Source organism: Trachypithecus francoisi, unplaced genomic scaffold (genome assembly GCF_009764315.1).
Source record: "Trachypithecus francoisi isolate TF-2019V2 unplaced genomic scaffold, Tfra_2.0 Lachesis_group8, whole genome shotgun sequence".
In the NCBI taxonomy this organism is placed as follows: Eukaryota; Metazoa; Chordata; class Mammalia; order Primates; family Cercopithecidae; genus Trachypithecus; species Trachypithecus francoisi.
Window position 1 is genome coordinate 74,038,024 of NW_022681473.1, and position 22,739 is coordinate 74,060,762.

Here is a 22,739-nt window from a genome sequence, read left to right on the forward strand (position 1 = left end):
GCTGAAGCAGGTGGATCACGAGGTCAGGCATTCGAGACCAGCCTGGCCGACATAGTGAAACCTGTCTCTAGTAAAAAGAAAGAGAAAAAATTAGCCAGCATGGTGGTGGGCACCTGTAATCCCAGCTACTCGGGAGCCTGAGGCAAGAGAATCGCTTGAACCCAGGAGGCAGAGGTTGCAGTGAGCCGAGATCGCGCCACTGCACTCCAGCCCAGGGCACAGGGCAAGACTCTGTCTTAAAAAAAAGAAAGAAAGGAAAAGAAAGACACTAGAGGTAAGTTAGTCACTGAAACAAGGTAGCTGCAAGGTAGCTGTCTGATTTCATGGAGAAAAATACCTATAGTTATCCCTCAAGAACTGGCCCCTAAAAAAATATTAGTTTCAAAAAGTCCACTTAAAAGCACAGCAAGGCCAGGCATGGAGGCTTACACCTGTCATTCCAATACTTTGGGAGGCCGAGGTGGGTGGATTGCTTGAGCCTGGAAATTCGAGACCAGCCTGGGCAACATGACAAAACTCTATCTCTATGAAAAATACAAAAATTACCCGGGTGTGGTGGCAGGCGCCTATAGTCCCAGCTACTTGTGAGGCTGAGGTAGGAGGATTGTTTGAGCCCAGGAGGTCCAGGCTACAGTGAGCTCTGAAGGTACCACTGCACTCCAGCCTAGGCAACAGAATGAGACTCTGTCTCAACAAAGAAAAAAAAAAAAAAAAGAAAAAGGCCAAGCAAGATTTAACAAGGGAGAGATGAGATTATAAATTACCCTAAGCATCACATAAAGTTCCTGAGGCCCCAGAAAAATGTTTTAGTATTTGCTTTTTTTTTTTTGGAAGTAGAGTTTTTAGCTCAATCCAAATATAACACTTACAATTGAGGAAAGTAATATAAAAATGTTAGGCCATTTCTCTTTATTACTCCTTTCTCATTTCCTCTCCTTGATTTTTACTCAACTGTCACTCTTCCTCTTTCTTTTCACTCAACTATCCACAGTCTTCTCTGTCATCATATATGTCTTTCTACATTTTCTTTCAAATGTATATTTGAGAAAGAAAAAAGGATATGTAAAGGACCACACTTTGAAAGGGGCGCTTATCTATGAGCAAGTTAAACTACGAAGAGCCAATAAATTGGGCACCCCACGTTTAGGTGGTCACATGCACATTGATCCACATGATCATGTAGATTAAATTAAAACACATATTTACCTGATGAATTACTTTCTCAAATAAAAATTCACTCTATCAAAACAGTCAAATTCAAATAATAAAATTCAGTGTAACAGTGAAAATAACTTTTATTGAAATCCCACTACATGCATGGACTATGGCTATTTATGGAATTTATTATTATTATTATTATTATTACTATTTGAGACCAAATCTCACTCTGTCAACCAGGCTAGAGTGTAGGTGTGTGATCTCGGCTCACTGCAATCTCAGCCTTCTGGGTTCAGGCGATTCTAGTGCATCAGCCTCCCGAGTAGCTGAGATTACAAGAAGGCATCACCACGGCCAGCTAATTTTTGTATTTTTAGTAGAGACAGAGTTTCACCATTTTGGTCAGGCTGCTCTCAAACTCCCTGACCTCAGGTGATCCTTCCGCCTTGGCCTCCCAAAGTGCTGGGATTACAGGCATGAGTCACCATGCCCAGCCTGGAATTTAAAGATAAGTAAAGCACAATTCTATCTGGCTAATATCAAGTACTAAGAACTATTAATAAATAGGGAGGAATATGGTAAATACTAATTCAGGACTGTAACAATGGCCTATGGCCATCATTTGTTAAACATCTATTATGAGTCAAGCAATGTCTAAATAATATCTCTAATGCTTACAGCCAGTGGTTTCTGAAAATTTTTTAATGTTCCTATCAATAAAATGTTTGCAAGCATGCTCCCCCATATGTGCTAGTCTGTACAGATATAGTATACTTACACAATTGTAACAATACAAGTGTTTTATATATAAAATGTTGAAATTAGAAATGATGAAAAACTATAAAGGCAAGTTCTCATATTGTCTTCTAGCACTTCATGGATCAGCTTCAGCATCCCCTGGGCAGAAGCTCCAGACATTGAAGAATACTACTAACGTGTTGTGTGGTAGAAACTGCTGCTTCTCCCCAATATTCATTACCCTTTCCTTCCATAATAATGGGATCCCTCACTTTTATCTGAGCCCAGGGCATCTCCGAATAAAGGTTATATGGCTCAGTCTCCCTTTGCATCTAGGAGTGGCTTTGTGCCTAATCTTTGAGGTATGAGGGAAAAATCATGTTTACAACTCTTCAGACATGGCTTTAAAGGGATGAACAATGTGTATCTCTGTACTTCTTTTAATCTGCTATTTAGCATGTCATCATGGTGGACTATGTGTGCAAGGGCAACCCTCAAGTGTGGTAAAAAAGAAAATAAAAGGTACTTGGGTCCTTTAAAACCTTGTGGAGCAGAATAGACATTCTAGCTCTGGGCAGCTAACCTAGGGACTGTCATATATGAAAGAAACACATTCCTATCTTGCAAACACATGGTTATTTTGGTCTCTGTTATATATAACTGAACCTGTCTCCTAAAGAATACATTATGCAAGATGGTTATTATTGTCTCTCCTTACAGCTGAGGGAAAAAGGTCAGAGAAGTTAATTTCCTCAGTTATCCAGTTGGTATATGGTTGAATCAAAAGAGTCCAGAGTCCATTCTCTTTCTACTAAAATAACAATCTCTCATGATTGAAATAGCATGGAATCAAGGAGGAAGGAGACATTAATATGACCTGGAGGAATTGATGGGGGCTTCCTGATGGTGGTGGCAGTTTATTGAGATCTAAAAGATGGGAATGGAGGAAAAGGCATTGTGGACTAATTGAACAGGGTGAAGGAAGGTAAGGATATAGGAAAATGTAGAAAAGGCTCAAGAGCAGCCTGTGTCAGTTGTTCTTAGGTGATCACTATTAAGTCTTTGGGTTTATTCAACATATATTTTAGGGTACCTACTATATAGCAGATAAAAATTAAGACCTAGAAATAGAGTGATAAAATCAGATGTCATAATTTCCTAAATATATGATAAGATAATACTACCAGCAATGCCTACATGTTAAAGTCCAAAGTCTATATCCAGCAAAAAAGGCCTTCACAATCAAACTCAACCCAACCTCATATTATGCTACTGCTCTGTGCTCCACCTGGATGAAATTCAGGACATATGAGTTGCCTGACCTGGCAACTTCCTCCTCAGAGAGTCCTTGTCCTCAGCATCCTGATGCTGGAATCAATCAGCAGTGTCATTTAAAATGTTGCTTAAAACATCTCTTAGACACAAACCCATACTCGGGCTCCTGAATGAAGCTCATTGCTAATTCAGTTGTGTCTCTATGTCCCTGAACCCACAATATCCTTTTTCTTTTCACTGACACTCATGTGTTCAGCCATTTTGGGGTCATTTTTTCCCTTTAGTTCACTCTCTTGTGCTTGGCCCGAGAACCACAGTTTTGTTTGCATCCAATGGCCTTTTCACATTGAAAGCACTCTATAAAAATGTTGCTAATATTATAAAGATATTATAAATGTCCTCAAATAACTTTTACATAAATAACTTTCTTGGCAGCCAAATCCAATGGGTGATACTACTAACGAACCACTCATATTCTTTGTAACCTCACTCTTCTTTGTTTTCTCTTTGTCTTCTACTTTTCTCTCTCCCTTACTTCCTAGGAGGGTTTTCAAAGCAAGAGACCTGAAACTTCTGCCTTGTCTCCACTATTATTTCTATCTCTAGAAACAAAGTTTCAGACAACGAAGTGTCTTATAGGAAAGTAAAGTCATTGTACTGCCAATACTTGCTAGATGTTTCTTTTACTTCTCAATATTTTCCCTTAGACAACACACAATAATCTACACACTCACTCTCCCTATCAGCTGAACCAGGTCCCTCTGATACTTTGTTTAGTGCCATCGACCTACCAATACAAAGTACAAGATTTTTTCTTTTATATCTGCTTTGTTTTTATTTTTATTTTTCTCATTAAGGGACATACACAGATTCTTAGCCCTTTATTTAAGGCCCTGATGTACTAGTTTATTGTTTAGCAAATACTCACTCTTGCCCTACTTCAAGCTTGGCAACATGACTTATTCTGGCCAATTGGGTGTTGGTGGATGTAAGGTGAGCAGAAGCTTTACCTGTGTTTGTGTCATGGACTTGATTTCTTGTCCTTTGACTATTACAATATGAATAACATACTCTGGATAACCACTGTCCCACCTCCTGGTTCCCAGAATGAAACTTCTGAAGCAGAGATGCCTCAGCCAACCTGGTACAGGACCCGCCCTGCCGCCCCTATCCTTATTTGTGGTCTTGCTTTCTGCAGTTTCAGTTATCCACAGTCAACCATTGTCTGAAAATATTAAATGGAAAATTCCAGAAATAAACAATTCATAAGTTCCAACTTGCTTGCTGTTCTGAGTAGTGTGATGAAATCTCTCACTGTCCCACTCCATCTCTTCTAGGATGTGAGTCATTTCTTTGTTTAGGGTATCTGCGCTGCAGATGTTACCTGCTCTTTATTCACTTAGTAGCTGTCTGGGTGATCAAACTGACTATCCTGGTATGGTTGTTCTTGTGTTCAAGTAACTCTTATTTTACTTAATAATGGCCCCAAAGCACAAGAATAGTGATGCTGACAATTCAGATATGCTTAAGAGAAGCCCTAAAAAGCTTTCTCAAGGGAAAACATGAAAATTCCTGACTCAAGAAAAAAATGAAGAGAAAATACTGTATGCTGAAGTTGCTAAGATCTACAGTAAAAATGAATCTTTCATCCATGAACTTGTGAAGAAGGAAAAATAGAATCATGATAGTTTTGCTGTTGTACCCCAAACTGCAAAAGTTATGGCCACAGTGCCTGATAGTTAAGATGGAAAATTCATGTATATAGGGTTTGGCATTATCTGCAGCTTCAGGCATCCATCAGGAGACTTGGAATGTATCAAGTCTCCTGATACAATGGATAAGGTGAGAATATTGTGTTCTGCAGCCTGAAGCAACTGTCCTAGCTAACTGATAAATAGAGAAGAAAAAAATGCTTATTGCCACTGATTTTTTTGATTGTGGTTACACACCAAAAATTGGCAACTACATGAGGTAATAGTAAATGGTAGATCAAGCACTACCATTTACTAGTTGAGATAGAAAATCTATATGTTTAAAATGAAAAGTGTGTGTTGATTGAACTCCAAGTTATTTAACAGATTTAAAATGCATGATTCTCAAGTATACCTCTCTCAACAGTGCATTTGTATAAAAGAGGTCAGAATATTACCAAAATACAAAATGAATATTAGAGAAGGGTAGAGCAAAATAAAAAAGGATTCTGGAATCTCTCTGATTAATTTTATTTTCTAAAGCATAAAGAATACTATTTGTCAGGGTGCTGTTCAATATTGAACTCTAGAGTGTCTACTGAAAGGAGAGGAGAGTGCGATGTCAGTTGGTTGCAGAGTACCAGAGAGTAAAGCATTATTATTTGATTGAGTCAACCTTCAGGGAGCTGGATTCACAAGCAGGCTCTAATTACTCTGAGCTCCCTAAGAACAAATATTTTCAGTACCTGGCATGAAACAATATTCAACATGTAATGGGGAAGAGTAAAAATATTGAGCAAAAAATAGAAACTAGAGACTATTGAAATGGATAAATAATTTTTCTCTCTCTCCTTGTTTCTGCTTGGGTGATTTTAATTTTCACATAGGGATTCCTGCTTTGCATGAGAAGCTAGACTATGCCACATTTAAGGTTATACCCAACCCTAATATATCATGACCTCATATAAGACAGAGCTTACTTAAGGCATTTTCATGTAAGAACCTCAGTGACCCCTTCATAAATGCAAGCTCTAATGTCTTTCAACTCATCTTCCGTAATACAAAGAAGTCTCTTTAAGGCCGGGCGCAGTGGCTTTGGGAGGCCGAGACGGGCGGATCACGAGGTCAGGAAATCGAGACCATCCTGGCTAACACGGTGAAACCCCGTCTCTACTAAACAATACAAAAATCTAGCCGGGCGAGGTGGCGGGCGCCTGTAGTCCCAGCTACTCCGGAGGCTGAGGCAGGAGAATGGCGTAAACCCGGGAGGCGGAGCTTGCAGTGAGCTGACATCCGGCCACTGCAGTCCAGCCTGGGCGACAGAGCAAGACTCCGTCCCAAAAAAAAAAAAAAAAAAAAAGAAGTCTCTTTAAATATATTTTGTACTTTTGTTTGACACTTACATAAAAAATCCCTTTGACCCTAGAAATTTCCTGCAGCTATTCAATTGTCATTTGCATTTGTGCCAAGGAACCATTTCCACAGAAAACATTTCTGTCAAAAATCAAATTTGCTAATCAGTAAAATTAATACATTTACTTGCAATGAAATTATTTTTTAGAAGGACTTTAATATATGTTACAGCTTGGCATTCTGATAATATTTTTAAGAGGGAAAAGTTCTTATGCAACATGCCTAAAATGCCCTAGGGAACTCTGAAATAGTTTTTTCATTAAATAGAGCTGAAATTATGTGAACAACTAGAACATGAGGAAGAAAAGAGGAAAACAAAGTATAGAACACTGGGGAATGAGAAAATAGACTGTGAAAGGAACAGTAATTTGTTCAAGGTTACCCAGTGAGTCAGGAACAAAGGGGAGAGTTGGGACTCTGCCAAGAACCAAAGCTTATCCACATTAATGAGTATGCGCTAAATCTGCCATTTTCAATACATAATGTATTCGTGTTTTTTCTACATCAGGGAAGGTGTTCATATTTACCATTCTCCTAGAATTTAGCATGTTTTACCTCATAAGTGTTTATTTTTTTCAAAAAAATGATAAATACTTTAGCTGCTATCAACCAGAAGCTAAGAAAATCTCTGAGGCAGGTATTATAAGTCCTAAATTAAATTATAGGTTAATTTAGGTGCATAGAGATTAAATACATTACTTAAGAACATACTACCATGATAATTGGGACATTTTCATCATATCAAGCTGCTCACAAACCACTATAAAGATCGTTACCCTTAAGGAAGCACAAAGTGGGTTCCATTAAGTATGAAAAAGTTGATTAGGCCAGGCACAGTAGGTCACACCTATAATCTCAGCACTTTGGGAGGCCGAGGCTGGCAGATCACTGAGATCAGAAGTTCAAGATCAGCCTGTCCAACATGGCAAAAACCTGTCTCTACTAAAAAATACAAAAAAGAAAAAAAAAAAAATTAGCAGGGCATGGTGGTGTACTCCTGTAGTCCCAGCTACTCGGGAGGCTGAGTCAAGAGAGTCATTTGAACCCGGGAGGTGGAGGTTGCAGTGAGCCAAGATCAGGCCATTTGCACTCCAGCCTGGGTGACAGAGCAAGACTGACTCAACAATAACAACAAAAAAAGTTGATTAAAAATAATTTTTGAAGGAGTCAAAGTCAGATACAAACCTGATATTTGGAAGAATGGGAATAATTTGATGAATTTGTTATTTATGACTGATTTTACTAGCTAATCAATTGGGATACCAATTGAACATGTCTACACAAGACCCTTAGATCTTATTGATAAATTATTTCCACATGAGGGCATCTGGCAGTTACGCCACCAGAACCCTAACAGGAGGCTTTGAAATAATATAGATCCACCACAAGAAAGTGGTCTTTTTTACAAAATTAACTCTGTGCTCCAGGCCTACTTCTTGAGGGCACTGCTCACATGCTTTGACAATGGTTACAGTGAAGAGATTTTTTGGGACATAAGATTCTTTCATATATATATGGATTCCTATCCTGAATGTATTGAAGCTTCTGTGACAAGTTATCTCTCATCCAAACCTGCTTGTATCAGGGGAGTAAGTAAGGAAGCTGTATTCCCAAGCTGACAGGCAGAAAACAAGGGAGGGAAGAAAGAAACATAGGTAGCAGTATGTTAGAAGTTAAGTAACATTTCTAACTCTACAGTCAGGCTATCTGGATTGACTCAACTCTGCTTTTTACTGTGAGTCCTTGAACCAGTTACTTGACCTCTTTATGACTCATTATCCCCATCTGTAAAATGGAGAAATTAATAGTACCTACCTCAAAGGATTGTTATGAGGATTAAATGAGTTAAAATTTGTTAAGTGTCTACAACAGTGTTAGGCATACCCTGTTAGAGATGTTTGGTAAGTAAAGCAAGGTATGAGGAGTGAGAGAATAGTGGATGTAGGTGCCTTTAAGACATTGCTTTGTTTCCTTCTATAGAGCCCTTTACTTTCCAGTGTTGGGGCCTCTTGGTTCCTTCCAGTAAGCTTAACCTTGTTTCCGGTCTGGTCCCAAACTATTCTTGTGCAGAAAGATTTAAGAAGCCCTAGTTCAGTAGTTCAGGTGATTCAGCATTAAGTCAAACTTGCTGTTATTCTTGGCCTGACCCTGTGTCCCAGTTTTAGTTCCTCATTCTTATCATCAAGTCCCAACCTTGTACTCCAGTTCTGACATTCTGCTCCCCTGTGACTGAGTCCCGGATTGCAGAACCTGCTCAGGACTGCCAGTTCCTTTGAGGTAACATCTCTCAAAAGGCAGCCTATGGACTAGACACACTTTGTTTGGCAGACACAGTGTTTGCACTTTTGAAAATTAGTTGCCTGTATTTAGAAATTGCAAACATGTACAAATTTCCATCTTATTTTGTAAAATGATCTGGCACCAGTAGGTTCCAAGTGGCAGTTGCTCTTTTTAAATGGCCATGTGCTTTCTATTCCCCACTGTCCCTACTCTGACTGCTCCATTTGTTTCTGTGATTTGGTTGGTCATTGAAGGGATTTGAGGCTGTGGGCTAAAACTGCGAAGAGCCAGTACTTACCAAGCACTTACTTTGTGCTAGGTACTGTTCTAAGTGCTTTATGTGCTTTACTCATTTAATCAAAGGGAAGGAATCTGTTTGTTCTTGTCCATTACCCCGGCAGCCCTTCTTCTCAGCCTCATACCCCTGTCTAGCATGCATCTGTGGCTGTCCCATCTTCTTTGATCACTATCCTCCACTCGTCAGCTACAGCCCACTCACAAAGCCTTGTTGGACCTCCATAATGTCAACCACTCACCCACATTGTGGCCTATAGCTGGTCTTCAATCTTCCCTGCCTAGCCAGACTCTGTCTTCAAGAACTTTCGCCATCATAGTGGTTGTGTTACAGGTACAGAATCCTAGGCTTCATTGATTTGCTTGATCCTATTATCTCATGTTCCATGCTTTTATAAAACCATAACTTTCATTATATATAGGTAGGCTCTATCCTCACAAAACTTTTGTCCACTTCTTATTAGAAGACCAAAAAAATCCATAAAAATATTTATTGATTACTTACTCTAGGTTCCAGACTCTGTCATAGAAATTGACTTCAATATTCCTTTCATAAGAAACCCAAAGAAGTTTGCTCGTGTCTATGAGCAATTCAGTCTCTTTTCAGTGAGCCACTTAGCAAACTAACACTATTTGAACAGCGTTGTCTATTTTTTTTTTCATAATGGGCCCTTGTATTTTACAAAACATGAATGAAAGAGGGAAATACTTGATTACTAAGACAAGATTTAGAAATTATTAAAAGAAAATTTACAAAACTACATGTCATTCCATAAGATTATTTAGTTTGGGTGAAACTAAATATCAATTGTATTTAAATTCAGCCAATTAAGTTCTACCACAGTTTTAAAAGAAGGTATTAATGAAAAAGTTACTTACATAAGGAATTGTGTCCAAAGTATCTGTGTTGACAATTATAGGAGCAGGACTGGCCTGAAAAAAGAAATAGAAAAAAAAATTAAATAATGAATAATGTATTCTGAGACAGATTATTTAGCTTAACTTATTTAACAAAGAGATCAGCAGGCATTTCTTGAGGACCTGTACAGGCACTGTGTCAAGTGTTAGTGGGATAATAAAATGGCTAAGATTTCCTGTACCTTCCCCCACCTCAAATATTTGTTATATTTACCACATAAAGAAATAAAGTAAGCACTCATAGAATTTATATTCATTTTCTCTTACATTCTACAAAACAGTGTAGGAGGTGAGAATTTATGCTATGTGTAAGGCAAGAATTTCTAATAAATTAGGTGAGAGTTAAAACTTGTATTTTCTTTCTTTTTTTTTCCTTTTTTTTTTTTTTTTGAGATAAGAGTCTTGCTCTGGCTCTGTCACCCAGACTAGAGTGCAGTGGCATGATCTCGGCTCACTGCAGTCTCCACCTCCTGGGTTCAAGCAATTCTCCTGCCTCAGCCTTCCAAATAGCTGGGATTATAGGCACGCACTGCCACAGCCGGCTAACTTTTGTATTTTTAGTAGAGATGGGGTTTCCCATGTTGACCAGGATGGTCTTGATTTCCTGACCTTGTGATCTACCTGCCCTGGACTCCCAAAGTGCTCAGATTACAGGCATGAGCTATCTCACTCGACCTGTATCATTTCTTTATGAAATGACTTTGCTAAAGGAATTTGATTTCTCTCTCAAGGAAGCAAAATTAAACCTAAACCAATATTCATAGTTATTCTCTTCAAACTGCCTTTTGAGAGTATGCTATATTCAATAGAAAAAGGCTTCACTTATCAACATCTATGTTTACATATTATATATGCTGTATCCTGTATTTTCTTTTTTCTTTTTTTTTTTGAGACGAATTCTTCCTCTGTCACCCATGCTGGAGTGTGCAGTGGTGCGATCTCGGCTCACTGCGACCTCTGCCTCCCAGGTTCAAGCAATTCTTCTATCTCATCCTCCTGAGTAGCTAGGACTACAGGCATGCACCACTACACTCGGGTAACTTTTGTACTTTTAGTCGAGACGGGGTTTCACCGTATTGACCAGGCTGGTCTCGAACTCCTGACCTCGTACTTCACCCGCCTCGGCCTCCCAAAGTGCTGGGATTACAGGCGTGAGCCACCATGCCCTGCTGTATTTTATTATTTATGTATCTCTAATCATAAACCTTAGAAGTCCCTAAATAGAACATTAACAGTCATATATGAGAGAAAATCATATTGGATAGGTTCAACTTTCTTTAAAAAAAAAAAAAAACCGGTACGATTTGCAGTAATTCTCTTTAAAGTTTAGCAGGAATCTGCGTAAAACTGATACAGGAGTGCTGCAAGCCAAATCATTAGAAAATAAGAGATTGCAACCTCTATTTGCATCGCCAATCTAACTTCATGAATATTGAGTAGAGCTATCTTTACTTTTTAGTTTCTAGAATTTTCACAGCAACTTTTGCTTTCTCCCCCAAAGGATCTTTAATCTTTGTCTCAAATTACAGATTTCATTCAGATAAAAGACATACTTTCATCCTGATTAATACAGAGTTCTTCTATACGACATGGTGGTTTTGGAAAGTGCTCAAATTTTGGGATATTTCATTAGCTGTGCCCTCTGGAGTTAATAGAGTTAACAGCTTTTTAATGCCAATCTGTTCTGTGGTATCCTAATCAAATGATAAAACAAATAGCAATCCAGCAGGTTTTACAAAACAAAATTCATGTCTTTACCAAAAACACTGGGCGTGGAAAACATAACCTTGGCATACATATCTGTATAATGGATCAACTAGTTAGTCATAATATTTTCATGATTCTCAGTGGGATGTATCTTGTGGGTAAATAAAGACTCTGAAGAAAGACATTTTTCGCTGGATCTTACTAAAAAAAAATAATAAGAGGCATGTAGAGAAGAGAAAAAGGTACGAGGTTTGCAGTCAGAAGACATGGGCTCAAGGTTGGTTTAGCAACTTTCTGATTGTATGATTTGGGGGTTTAGTGACTTCCTAGTAGTGTGATCTTAGGGCAAGTCCACTAACCCTCTCTGACTAATTTTCCTTCCCTGTAGATTGGAAATAGTAGTAACAACTTTCCAAAATGGTTGAAGATCAAATGAGGTGATATAGTTGAAAGTGCTTTGTAAACTGTAAATTTCAGAATTAATGTTAAATATTATTAGTAGTAAGTGTCTCTTAAGATAGACTACTGTAAAGATATATTATTGAATGGCTTGTAAACTGTTTACACTGCAGAGATCTCAATGCTATGTTAGTGGCTGCAATTGCACTAATAAGATGCCTGTTTAGATTGTGGTTCTAAAACAGCTCATGTCAAAGGCAATAATAACAATAATTACTGATTATTAAGTATGTATTAGCATTTATTAAATATATACATAAGCATATACATCTTCATTTAATCTCCATAAAACCATATTGAGGAGGCATTATTATCACTATTTCTATGTTATATATGAGGAAAATGAGGCTCGGTGAAAATGAGATTTAACATTTGAATATTATTTTTTTCTGACCTCAAAATTCATTTTTCCCCACTAAGCTGCTTCATAATCCCAGGATCTAGGTGGTTCTATCATGAGTTTGCAGTGATATGTGAGCTCTAAACGAGAGTACCATACAAGAATTAGACAAAGCAAAGACCATCCTGAAGGCAAAAGATGCCTAAGGATACTGCAGGTTAGATGTTGAACAAAGTCTGGTGAAGCCTTATTATGTATTTTTAAAAGGTTTTTAGTTTTGATGACATCTCTCCTATGCTTTCTGTTTGGTTTCCATGACTCACGAAAGTGTGCCTCATATCCAAGACTAGACTGAAAACTCTCTGAATATCACATGCAATTCCTGCATTTCCCCATATTTTCTAGTGTAGTTTTGATTAATAAATATGTATTAATTTGATTTGAGGCTTTCATCCCATCTTTGCTTTTCTTTCTTATAGATTATAATAATGTGTTATGGGAATAAATTTTATACATAAGTCCATTTCCTATGTAATGCCATTTAAAACTTTTGTATGCTTATGTTGCTATTTTTCATTTTTTAATGTAAATTTGGTCCTTCCAAGAAGACTACATGTCTAAAAATTGACAAGTATTGTATACTTTTCTAGAATTCTCCACAGCACTTGGGTATACAGAAGGAGCTCAAAGAATATTGAGAAATACTTAGAATTTATTGACTAAATGTAGTGATAAAGTATAGAAGTGGGTATAAAGGAAAGTAATATATCTTTGCGAGCTTTGTAAAGCACTTCTAAGGTAACCAGAACCCCAAAATCTCATGATATCAACAAGACTGTGACTACTTTTCCAATATCCAGTATCACTTTCTTTCTTTGTTTAGTCACTATTACTTTACTAAATTCAGCTTTAATAAAATAATAATAATTTCATAACTCTAGGATATGGAGTCTGTGAATGGACTCCACTTGAAGTAGAGGACAAGAACTTGAAGGACAAGATCTATGTTATGTGGAATCTATGTTATATGGAAAGTTTATTTTTCCTTCTTGGTGCCAAAAGGATCCAGAAGACACAGTTAATACCTATCTCTCTAAAAGTCATTAAAAATGCATGAACAAACAAGGTTGTATCAAAATAAACATATATCACATACATCTGACATTGGTAACGCCCTGGTGTGACTGCCAAAGAGATGCCACAGTAGGTTCTTCTGAATGACATACCCCCACTGTGCTGCTACACCAGGCTCTCTGAAGACTCTCCCACTGCCCTGCTTCAGGACCTTCACAGCCTACCCCAGACTACACAGAGTGTAGCTGAATTCCAAACATGGCCCATGAATGTGCTCTTCTCACCAGTTGGTAATTCCAAACCTTCCTTTAGCTCATCTGGCCCCTGATTCTTTGTTCACTTTTACAGTCAAGAGAGGCTATGACTAGTTTGATCTAGTTTGTTTCTGAGTCTTAAAAACCAACTATCCAGTTGCTTTGATAGTTCCCACCAAGTATTTTCTCCACACTTCACACTGCGCTGCCATATACACTGTCTTTTTTTTTTTTTGAGATGGGGTCTCTCTCTGTCACCCAGGCTGGAGTGTAGTGGTACAAATTCAGCTCACTGCAACCTTCGCCTTCCAGGTTCAAGTGATTCTCCTGTCTCAGCCTCCCAAGTAGCTGGAATTACAGGTGCCCGCCACCAGGCTCGGCTAATTTTTGTATTTTCAGTAGAGATGTGGTTTTGCCATGTTGGCCAGGCTGGTCTGAAACTCCTGACCTCATGTGATCCACCCGCCTCGGCCCTCAAAGTGCTGGGAGTACAGGCATGAGTCACCGCATCTGGCCATATACTCTCTTTCTTCCTTTTGATATCCTCTTTAATTGGATGCCAAAATCAAACTGGTGGCTCAGCAGATTCTAGTGTCCTTCTTTAATATACTTATTTCCATTAACTGAAAAGATATTTATGAAAAATCTAGAACAAAATCTTCTTTTAATCAGAAACTTCAAGACGTCTTTATATACATCTAGGCAAGATTTTTGAAACTATAAGGGAGGAAGAAAAATAAAAAAAACTATTTCTTGAGTAAACCAAACTATGAAGCCTTTTTTTATGTTGTTTGCCTTTTATATGACATTCTCTTCCATGCAGAGAAAGCCAGTTTTCAGCAAAAGGGACTAGTACAGCTAATTACAGAGAAGCAAGAAGTAAGCAGAAGGAATACTGATATAATTTAAACTATTAGATCAAGTTATTAATAAATGTCAGCCATTTTCCTATCCTTGGGCTCCATGTGAATACAAATGTTCTCATATTACATGAACAATTTTGTTTATACTAGTAATAGATACACTTTTTTGGCTTGCTTCCAAGAGACTCTAAATAAAAAGAATCTGACAAAATGAATGCAACTTTACAAAGGAGTTCATTGATTTTGACTAGCGTGGTTACCTCTTGATATGTGTTAAGTGTCAGATATGGGAAATGCCTCTGACATATGTGGGCAGGTGGTCATGAAGCCAACTATGGTGAAGAAGCCTCCTCAAGCAAGGTATTGGAAGGAAATATACAGTAGCTAGTCAGCCAAGAAACACTCTCATGAAGCTTAACTCCAAGAAGTGTAGGCTAATCAGTGGGAAGGTCAAAAGACTTAATCTAATACCTAGACTTTTAAGAAGTAAGATAGAAAAGGAGAGAACTAGATCAGCAAAAAATGAACAGCAACACTCATGGTACTAGGAACTACGCAGGGATTTCAACTGACCTGGGACATGCAAATGGAAGGCAGGTGATTGTCATTATACCAATTTAAATAGGCGGTAAAATACGGCAAGAATAACATATGAGCTGCTTTTGGATACCTTTGACTTATCTTATCAGCCTTACAGGACAGAATTACTGAGTGGGTAAGATTTCTTGTCTATTTAGAGGGACACAGGCCCCATAAATGACTTTTATGTATGGTATGGCATGACATTTTGAAACAAAATGGAAGCCACTGAAAGTTTGAAAATGAGTCCTGTGTGTGGGCGTGTGTGTGTGTGTGTGTGTGTGATTTCATTATGAGAGTTGGAGATCCCAGAACCTCTAAGTAAATATTAGCTGTTTTAGACTGGCAGCTACTAGATAGCATGCTAGCAGACTTTTTGCTTCACAATTCACAAAGAAGATTGCATCAGGATAAGCCCCAATCAGATCATACCCTAATCCTGGCTAGGGAAGTAGAATATTGAGGTTACTACCCACACACCCCATCAACTTTGAAGTAAGACATCTAACATTAAGTACTGGATTAGATATGCTGAGTGTTGAACCCAGGATAACTGTAGTGTGTATTAGACTTTTCCCCGTAACCCTCTATTATGTTGACTTACTCTGGAAAGAAAAATGTGGCGTGGTTGGGGAAGTGACTTCCACCTTCATTTCCTGAATCACATTTTAGTTCTCCATTGGAACTGAAACCCTGTCTTTCCTCTCCTTTTCCACAATCTTTTAGGCTAGAGTTCCACATCTCTAGGTGCTGGCAGGACCCTACTCCTATTTGGAGGATTTACTTGGAACCTATAATTATCATGACTTGAAGGTTTGTATTATTATGACCCTGCCACGTCTAAATCCTTTGATATATTAATACTGGGACAGATAATAAGAATATGCACTTATATAGCAAATACTTTATGTAAATTAACTTATTTAATCCTCACACAATTCTATGAGACAAGCACTATTATTCTCAAAGTAGAAGTGAGGAAACAGAAGTTAAATAACTTTCTCAAAGTCACACAGCTGGTAAATAGCTGGTAAATCTTCAAACCCAAGCAATCTGCCTCCAGAGCCATATTCTGCTGCCACTTAGAATAAAAACAGATTTCACCAGTTATGTCTGGATTCTATTTTTTTTTTTTTTTTTTTTTTCCAGATAGGGTCTTACCTTTTCACCCAGGCTGGTGTGCAGTGGTGCCATCTTGGCTTACTACAACCTCTGCCTCCCAAGCTCAAGCCATCCTCCCACTTCAGCCTCCCAAGTAGTCGGGACTACAGGCATGTACCACCATGCCTGGCTGATTTTTGTAATTTTTGTAGAGACAGGGTTTTGCTATATTGCCCAGGCTTTTCTCAAACTCTTGGACTCAAGTGATCCACCTGCCTCGGTCTCCCCAGATGCTGGGATTATAGGTGTGAGCCACCACACCTGGCCAGATCCTAGTTTTTACTGTTGATCAACAAGTTACAAGCCAGTTCAAATCTAAATGTATTTCACATGCTTTTATCTTGGCTGGCCCAAGAACCTTCCCCTCCTTCCTCAGGTGCAGTTGCTGAGGCCCAGTGTGTCATGAGAAGAGACCTGTAGGAGGCCTGCCTAGGAAAAGGCCAACAGCCCCAGCATACCCAGACTGACTGATTCAGGCATTCTTTGAGTAAGCCTCAAATAAATTGGTAATTGACTGATTAAAGACACATCGATGGTTGTGTGAGAGAGGAAGAATAAAATAGGAAGAACAAATATATTCTAGAATCATAGAGCTTTTAAAGCTGAGATCTTAAGGAACATTTAATTACACTCTTACATTCTAAAAATATGAAAATGAAGACAAAGAATATGACGTAACCCAGATCTCACAATTACATAGTATCAAAACTGAGAATAACAAGAATAACAATCATAAAGTATTAAGCATATATAAGGTGATTATTATGTTTCAGGAATGCTATAAGTACTTGAAGACATTTGAATGCATTTAATTTTTACAGTGTTCTAAGAAAACATTATTGTTCCCATTAAAAAGAAAGAAGGAAGGAATGAAAGACAGAAGAAAGGAAGAAAAGACGATCCCAATTGACCAAGTCACTTGCCTAAAGTCACAAATCTAAGAGGTGGCATGAGCAGTTTTTAAACCCATGTCTTTCTAACCCCAGAGTCTATAAGGGTAACGCCAACATCTGATTTTTTTTGCCTGAGTTTTTCTAGGCTACCAAACTGAAAACGCAATTATTTTCTGCCTGGAAAGTTGCTAGTTTCTCTTTTGCAGTCTGAAGAGAAATTTATCACTATTCTGACTCAGATTCAATTCCCCAATTATCAGAGGTATTTGGGTCCCTTAATATCTTGCAAACCCCCACTTAAAAAATGGAACAGTGCTATTTTCCAGTTAACCTATTTCTCAAGAATTTAGCTGAATAAAGAATGCATGTATAGGCCAGGAATGGTGGATCATGCCTGTAATCCCAGCGTTTTGGGATGCCAAGCTGGACAGATCACTTGAAGTCAGGAATTTGAGACCAGCCTGGCCAACATGGTGAAACCCTGTCTCTACTAAAGATACAAAAATTAGCCGGGCATGGGGGCGGGTACCTGTAACCCAGCTACTTGGGAGCCTGAGGCAGGAGAATGGCTGGAACCCCCAGAGGTGGAGGTGGCAGTGAGCTGAGATTGTGCCACTGCATGCCAGCCTGGGGAGACTCTGTCTCAAAAAAAAAAAAAAGTTTCTTAGGTTATTATACTTATTACTGAGATTATTTTTTGCTTTCCTAGATTTTCTTCTCCTTTTAAGTTCCTTCTCTACAAGACAACTAGGTGGGTGCAGTTCAATCCAGCCTAGCTCTAAGTTATCACTACTAATACCATCCAGTGGCTTTGGCTTGTCACCTGCTCTACAGAGACATAAGACATAAGACCACTAGTCTTATTGAGGCAAGAACAGTGCTGAATAAACTATGTGAGTGCCTGAGGGCTTGGCTAGTTCATCCTGCAGACTGTGGCAGGATGTCTAAAGGAAGCAACTTTGGAGGAAGCTAAGATTGTGGTCCCTTTCCCTAGCATTTAATAAAATGCCTGGATGGTTACCTACCTAGCTTAACACCAGAGTAGCTCAGAAAACAAGGTAACAGGATGGAAGATTCATGTTTTGGTTTGAAATCAATTTGACTCTGCTTGCCTGAACTCTTAATAATAAGATTACCCTCACTTTCAGATAAGAAAACTAATAACGTTAAGTAACTTGCCCAAGGTCATTCAGCTGGTAATAGCAGGACCAAGAGTCAGACAATGGTAGCCTGGCTCCAAAGTGGATAAATCCTAACCATTGCAATACATTTGCTTCTGTATTCTATTAAGATTTGATAAGCAAAGTCTGTTCTAGTCAACACAATTTGTCTTACTTATCCTTGAAAACTCATCATTTACATTTTTTATCCCCTTGGACTGGAGAGTTACCATCTCTGTTTGATCCTCCTTTAAAATACAAAGTAGTAAAGTATTTTGCAGAAAATAAATGAATATCCTATGAATATCCTAAAGACCTCAGATAGGCTGAGTTGGTCTTCCCTTTTTTCCTAGTGCAGAAATGATGGGGCATCCTGGAGAATGAAGCACAGAAGTAGAGACCAGTAGATCCCACACAAAAAATTGAGCCATTAGCTCAAATCTCAAATGTGGTTCAGTCAATGTGCCCCATACCGAAGAGAGTTTTCTTTACTTTATAAGTTTTTTCTAGAATCAATCCTATTTTGATGAAGAAATGGGGATTGCTTGAACTGTTACTATGAAGATTCTTCAGATCTCCATCCTGCATGCTCGCCATATATCTGTTTACACTTAGTATAAAAGGCTAAACTAAATTATTGACTAAAACTGTATCTACAGATCAACACTGAAACTCAAATTGGCAATTATATCGACCACCAATGTCATGCTATATAAAGTATATCACACACATTCAATCATTTAATTTCTATAGTGAAAGGAAAGGGAATTAACATTGATTAACCAACTATCTATTGTGTAGCAAGCAAATATGGTAAGCTTTTTACTTGTGTTTTATTGTTTACCCCTTACAGAACCCCAGAAGGATTGATGGAATTTTCCCTTGTCTATAGATAAGTAAATAGAGGCACAGAATGATTCTGTGAATGTCTCAAAATGTCAGATGGCTAGAAGGAAGTAAAACTGAGATTCAAACCCAGGTGTTCTGATTCTAAGCCCTTTGCTTTTCAGCATTAGGCCATAATGCCTCAAACCCCACTGATTCACACCGAGCCTTTACAAATCTAACTGCTTTATTTATGCACATTATTTCTGAAGATCCCACAAAAAATGGAGTCATTAGCTTAAATCTCAAATGTGGTTTAGTCAATGTGCCCCATGCCATAATAACCATACCTACTTAATTCACTGATTCACTCCATGTGGTGCTATTCCTGGAAAGATCCGTGTGGATACCATCTGCTCCTTGTTGCTAAGCTACTCAAGAGTTATAATCTTAGCAGTACAGTTGTATTATCCAGATTTAGGTGCCAGAATTTGGAGCAAGCTGTCAATAACCTGGTTCTTTAGGTTAAGGTAGGGCTTATTTCTTCCGTAGTACATGGATAATGATTTTTTACACAATAGGGGATCACTAAATTATTGCTATTTAGTTTCCATCCTTCTTCTCTCTTTTCCTCCACCAGGCAAGGATCCTTACTACTCCAAGCACATACCTTGCTCATGTCTACCACAATGTCTTTGTTTTCATTTCTTCATTTTCCTACATCCTAAATCAGTTGCAGTCCTCAATCTTATCTCTCTAACCAAATTATTTCCATCCTGCAAGAAAAATCTAAAGTTCCAGATGCTCCATGACACTTTACCCATATCACTCCAGGACTCAGTTTATACATCCTATTCCCCACATTTTAAAGCACTCGTTATTTGTATTACTTCAGATCACACTGCATTTTAAATATTAAAGGAAATAAGTTATGTGAAAGAACTAAACCCTGACATTCTTAATTAACATTTATTTCTATTTTTATACATGTTGATAGCTAATTGGTTCATGTGTGATATTCAAGCCTCCTTGCAGAAATTGTAATCATTTTGAGGTCAGGGTCCTCCTCTCTACTTCTTCACCAGCCACTCCACCACACTCAAACACTCAAACAGTAATTGTTAATTGATTTTTAGACTTATTGGACTAGAGTCACAGCAATAGGAGTTACAATTCGTGAGAAACTCTTGAGGCAACAGAGTTAGATAAAACGGGTAGAAAGGGGTAACTGCATGCTGCCCTCTGGTGACGAGTTCTTGTACCACACTGCCTTATGGTGTCCCTGTGTCAGCATCTGGAACCTGTCATGCACTCCAGACCATGCTATTCACTGCAGAGCACAAAAATTAAGGAAAATATAAGCAGAAAGACTTGTCTATGCTAACTATACACTGCTACTTTGTGCTTATTCTTCCCTATTTCGCATTGCAACCCTATGAAGTACATATTCCAATTATGATTATAATAAGGAAAGTGAGGCAAGGACCTGTAACACAACTTACCCAAGATCACCAGACTAATAACCAGCTGGAGCCAAGGCTCACTCCTCTTGACTCCAAATCCATATTATTGTCTTACCACTACCCTGAGTGGAACAAGGACGGTAGCTGCTGGTAGTGTTACTTCCTCTAACTTATTATTCCACTGTAAGTTTCAGGAGAAGTTAGGTGGGAGGAAGCATGGGATTTGGGGGAAAAAACTAAGAACCCAAAAATCATGACAAAGCAAAACGACATCTACAGCATTTCTCAAACTTTCCACACAAAATGTGGGAACATATCCCCAAAGATTTACCCAAAACTAGACATTTATTCAAAGCCTCATGTCTTATATTACAAAGGAATGCAATTTTCATCATTTACTCCATAACCATCTTTTTTTCATAAGTTATTGGGGTACAGGTGGTATTTGATTACGTGAGTAAGTTATTTAGTGGTGATTTGTGAGATTTTGGTGCACCCATCACCCGAGCAGTATAGACTGCACCATATTTGTAGTCTTCTATCCCTTGCCCCCCTTTCACTCTTCCCCTAAAATCCCCAAAGCCCATTGCATCATTCTTATGCCTTTGCGTCCTCATAGCTTAGCTCCCACATATCAGTGAGAATATACAACGTTTAGTTTTTCATTCCTGAGTAGCTTCACTTAGAATAATAGTCTCCAGTCTCATCCAGGTCGCTGCAAATGCTGTTTATTCATTCCTTTTCATGGCTGCATAGTATTTATATTTTTAATAGAAACATAAAGTTTTGAGTCATTTGTAATGGAATCAACCTGACAATCAAGGTGGTTCCTACATGGCTATAAAAAATCAGGCACTCTGTCTTCCTGGAAATAACCACACTCCTGTCAAGGAATTATGTTCCGAATATAAAGATGGCAGAACTAGGGAGTCAGGAGATCTTAGTTTTAGACCCAGTAAGTTCAGTAATTCAGCAGTTTACTGAGTCTCCCCATTTATTTTTATTTTTTAAGGAATAAAAAGTGAAATGGCCTCTAATAGTCCATTTCTCATCAAGGATCTGATTTTACTCCTTGTAAAGTTCATCCTACTAGGAAATATTGTAAAGAAAGCAGGGATGCTGTATAACCCTTCATTCTGGGAAATGATCTGTTTTTACTACTCAGACATAGAAAACTAGAAGATAGAACATTAAGAAAAGCATGCAGAAATAAAAGACAAAAGTTAAATTTGATAAGGAACAATTATATAAATTGGTTTCTAATGACTTGGCTGAAGGATAATGTCCTGTATGCCCTAGACAAGGCACCTCAAAAATCTATATATGGTCCTCTTGCTCTGTGTTCATAGTTCATGTTTTGTTTTTCTTGTAAACAGGTTAATTTACTGGCCTAAGAACCATGTAATCAGCAGCAAGGAGTTCTCTTCTATATAAAGAGTAAAAAAGATTTGAAGTGAAGCTGAGAATTATTACCAAGCTCTATCTTCCATTCTTGCCTTTATCCATTTTATATAAGCTATAACTCCAGAAAAAAAATTGTTCTGCCTTCATTTTTCCCCTACTCACCATAATTTGACACTAGATCATACACTAAGGTTTGAAACATAACAGGTGAAGCCATAGAGAAAGTCTTAAAATATTTTATATCTAGAATGGTTCTTTTGTGTGGGAGGAAATGTTAGGGAGAGAGGCAAAGATGAAGTATGAGTTAGTTTAGTGTTATCCATTAGTAATCTGTAATGTGCTCATGTTTATGGTGGGCCTGGAGGATATTCCAAGACTTGTTTCTAAACAATGGCACTTGGGTGCACATTACAAGATAACAGGATAGAGAATATTTTAGTTTCATTTTCCCTTATTTTAAATTCTGATAACATCTGTAAGTCTAAGAATCTCCCCTCAACCCATTTTTCATCAAAATTAATGTTCAATTTGGAATCATTTCCAATGAGGAAAAACATGGAGAAAAATAACATAAAAAGAAGACATGAATGGGGACTAGAAAAATAGAGGTTCACTAAATACTGCTGGCATTTGCTGATGCCAAAGAATATATTCTGCAGATGTGTTTGTATATTGTCATCAACTAGGCAATGAAGTCTTTGTTCTACAAGCCAAGAGCCTACAAATCTCTGGATCTAAAATGCCAACCAGTTCCTAGCCCCACAGCTGTTCTAGCTTCCCACAGTGGCAG

General features: G+C 38.1%; 1 protein-coding gene across 9 annotated transcripts in view; it reads right to left on the minus strand.

The window, feature by feature from the left end:
- Positions 1–22,739, minus strand: part of DLG2 (discs large MAGUK scaffold protein 2) — a 1,315,102-nt gene that overhangs the window by 797,221 nt on the left and 495,142 nt on the right. For all 9 annotated transcript variants that reach the window (XM_033207409.1, XM_033207408.1, XM_033207419.1 and 6 more), the window contains one exon: positions 9,729–9,782. In XM_033207409.1, the coding sequence (XP_033063300.1) occupies positions 9,729–9,782 (54 nt within the window). The remainder of the gene's footprint in view (positions 1–9,728; positions 9,783–22,739) is intronic.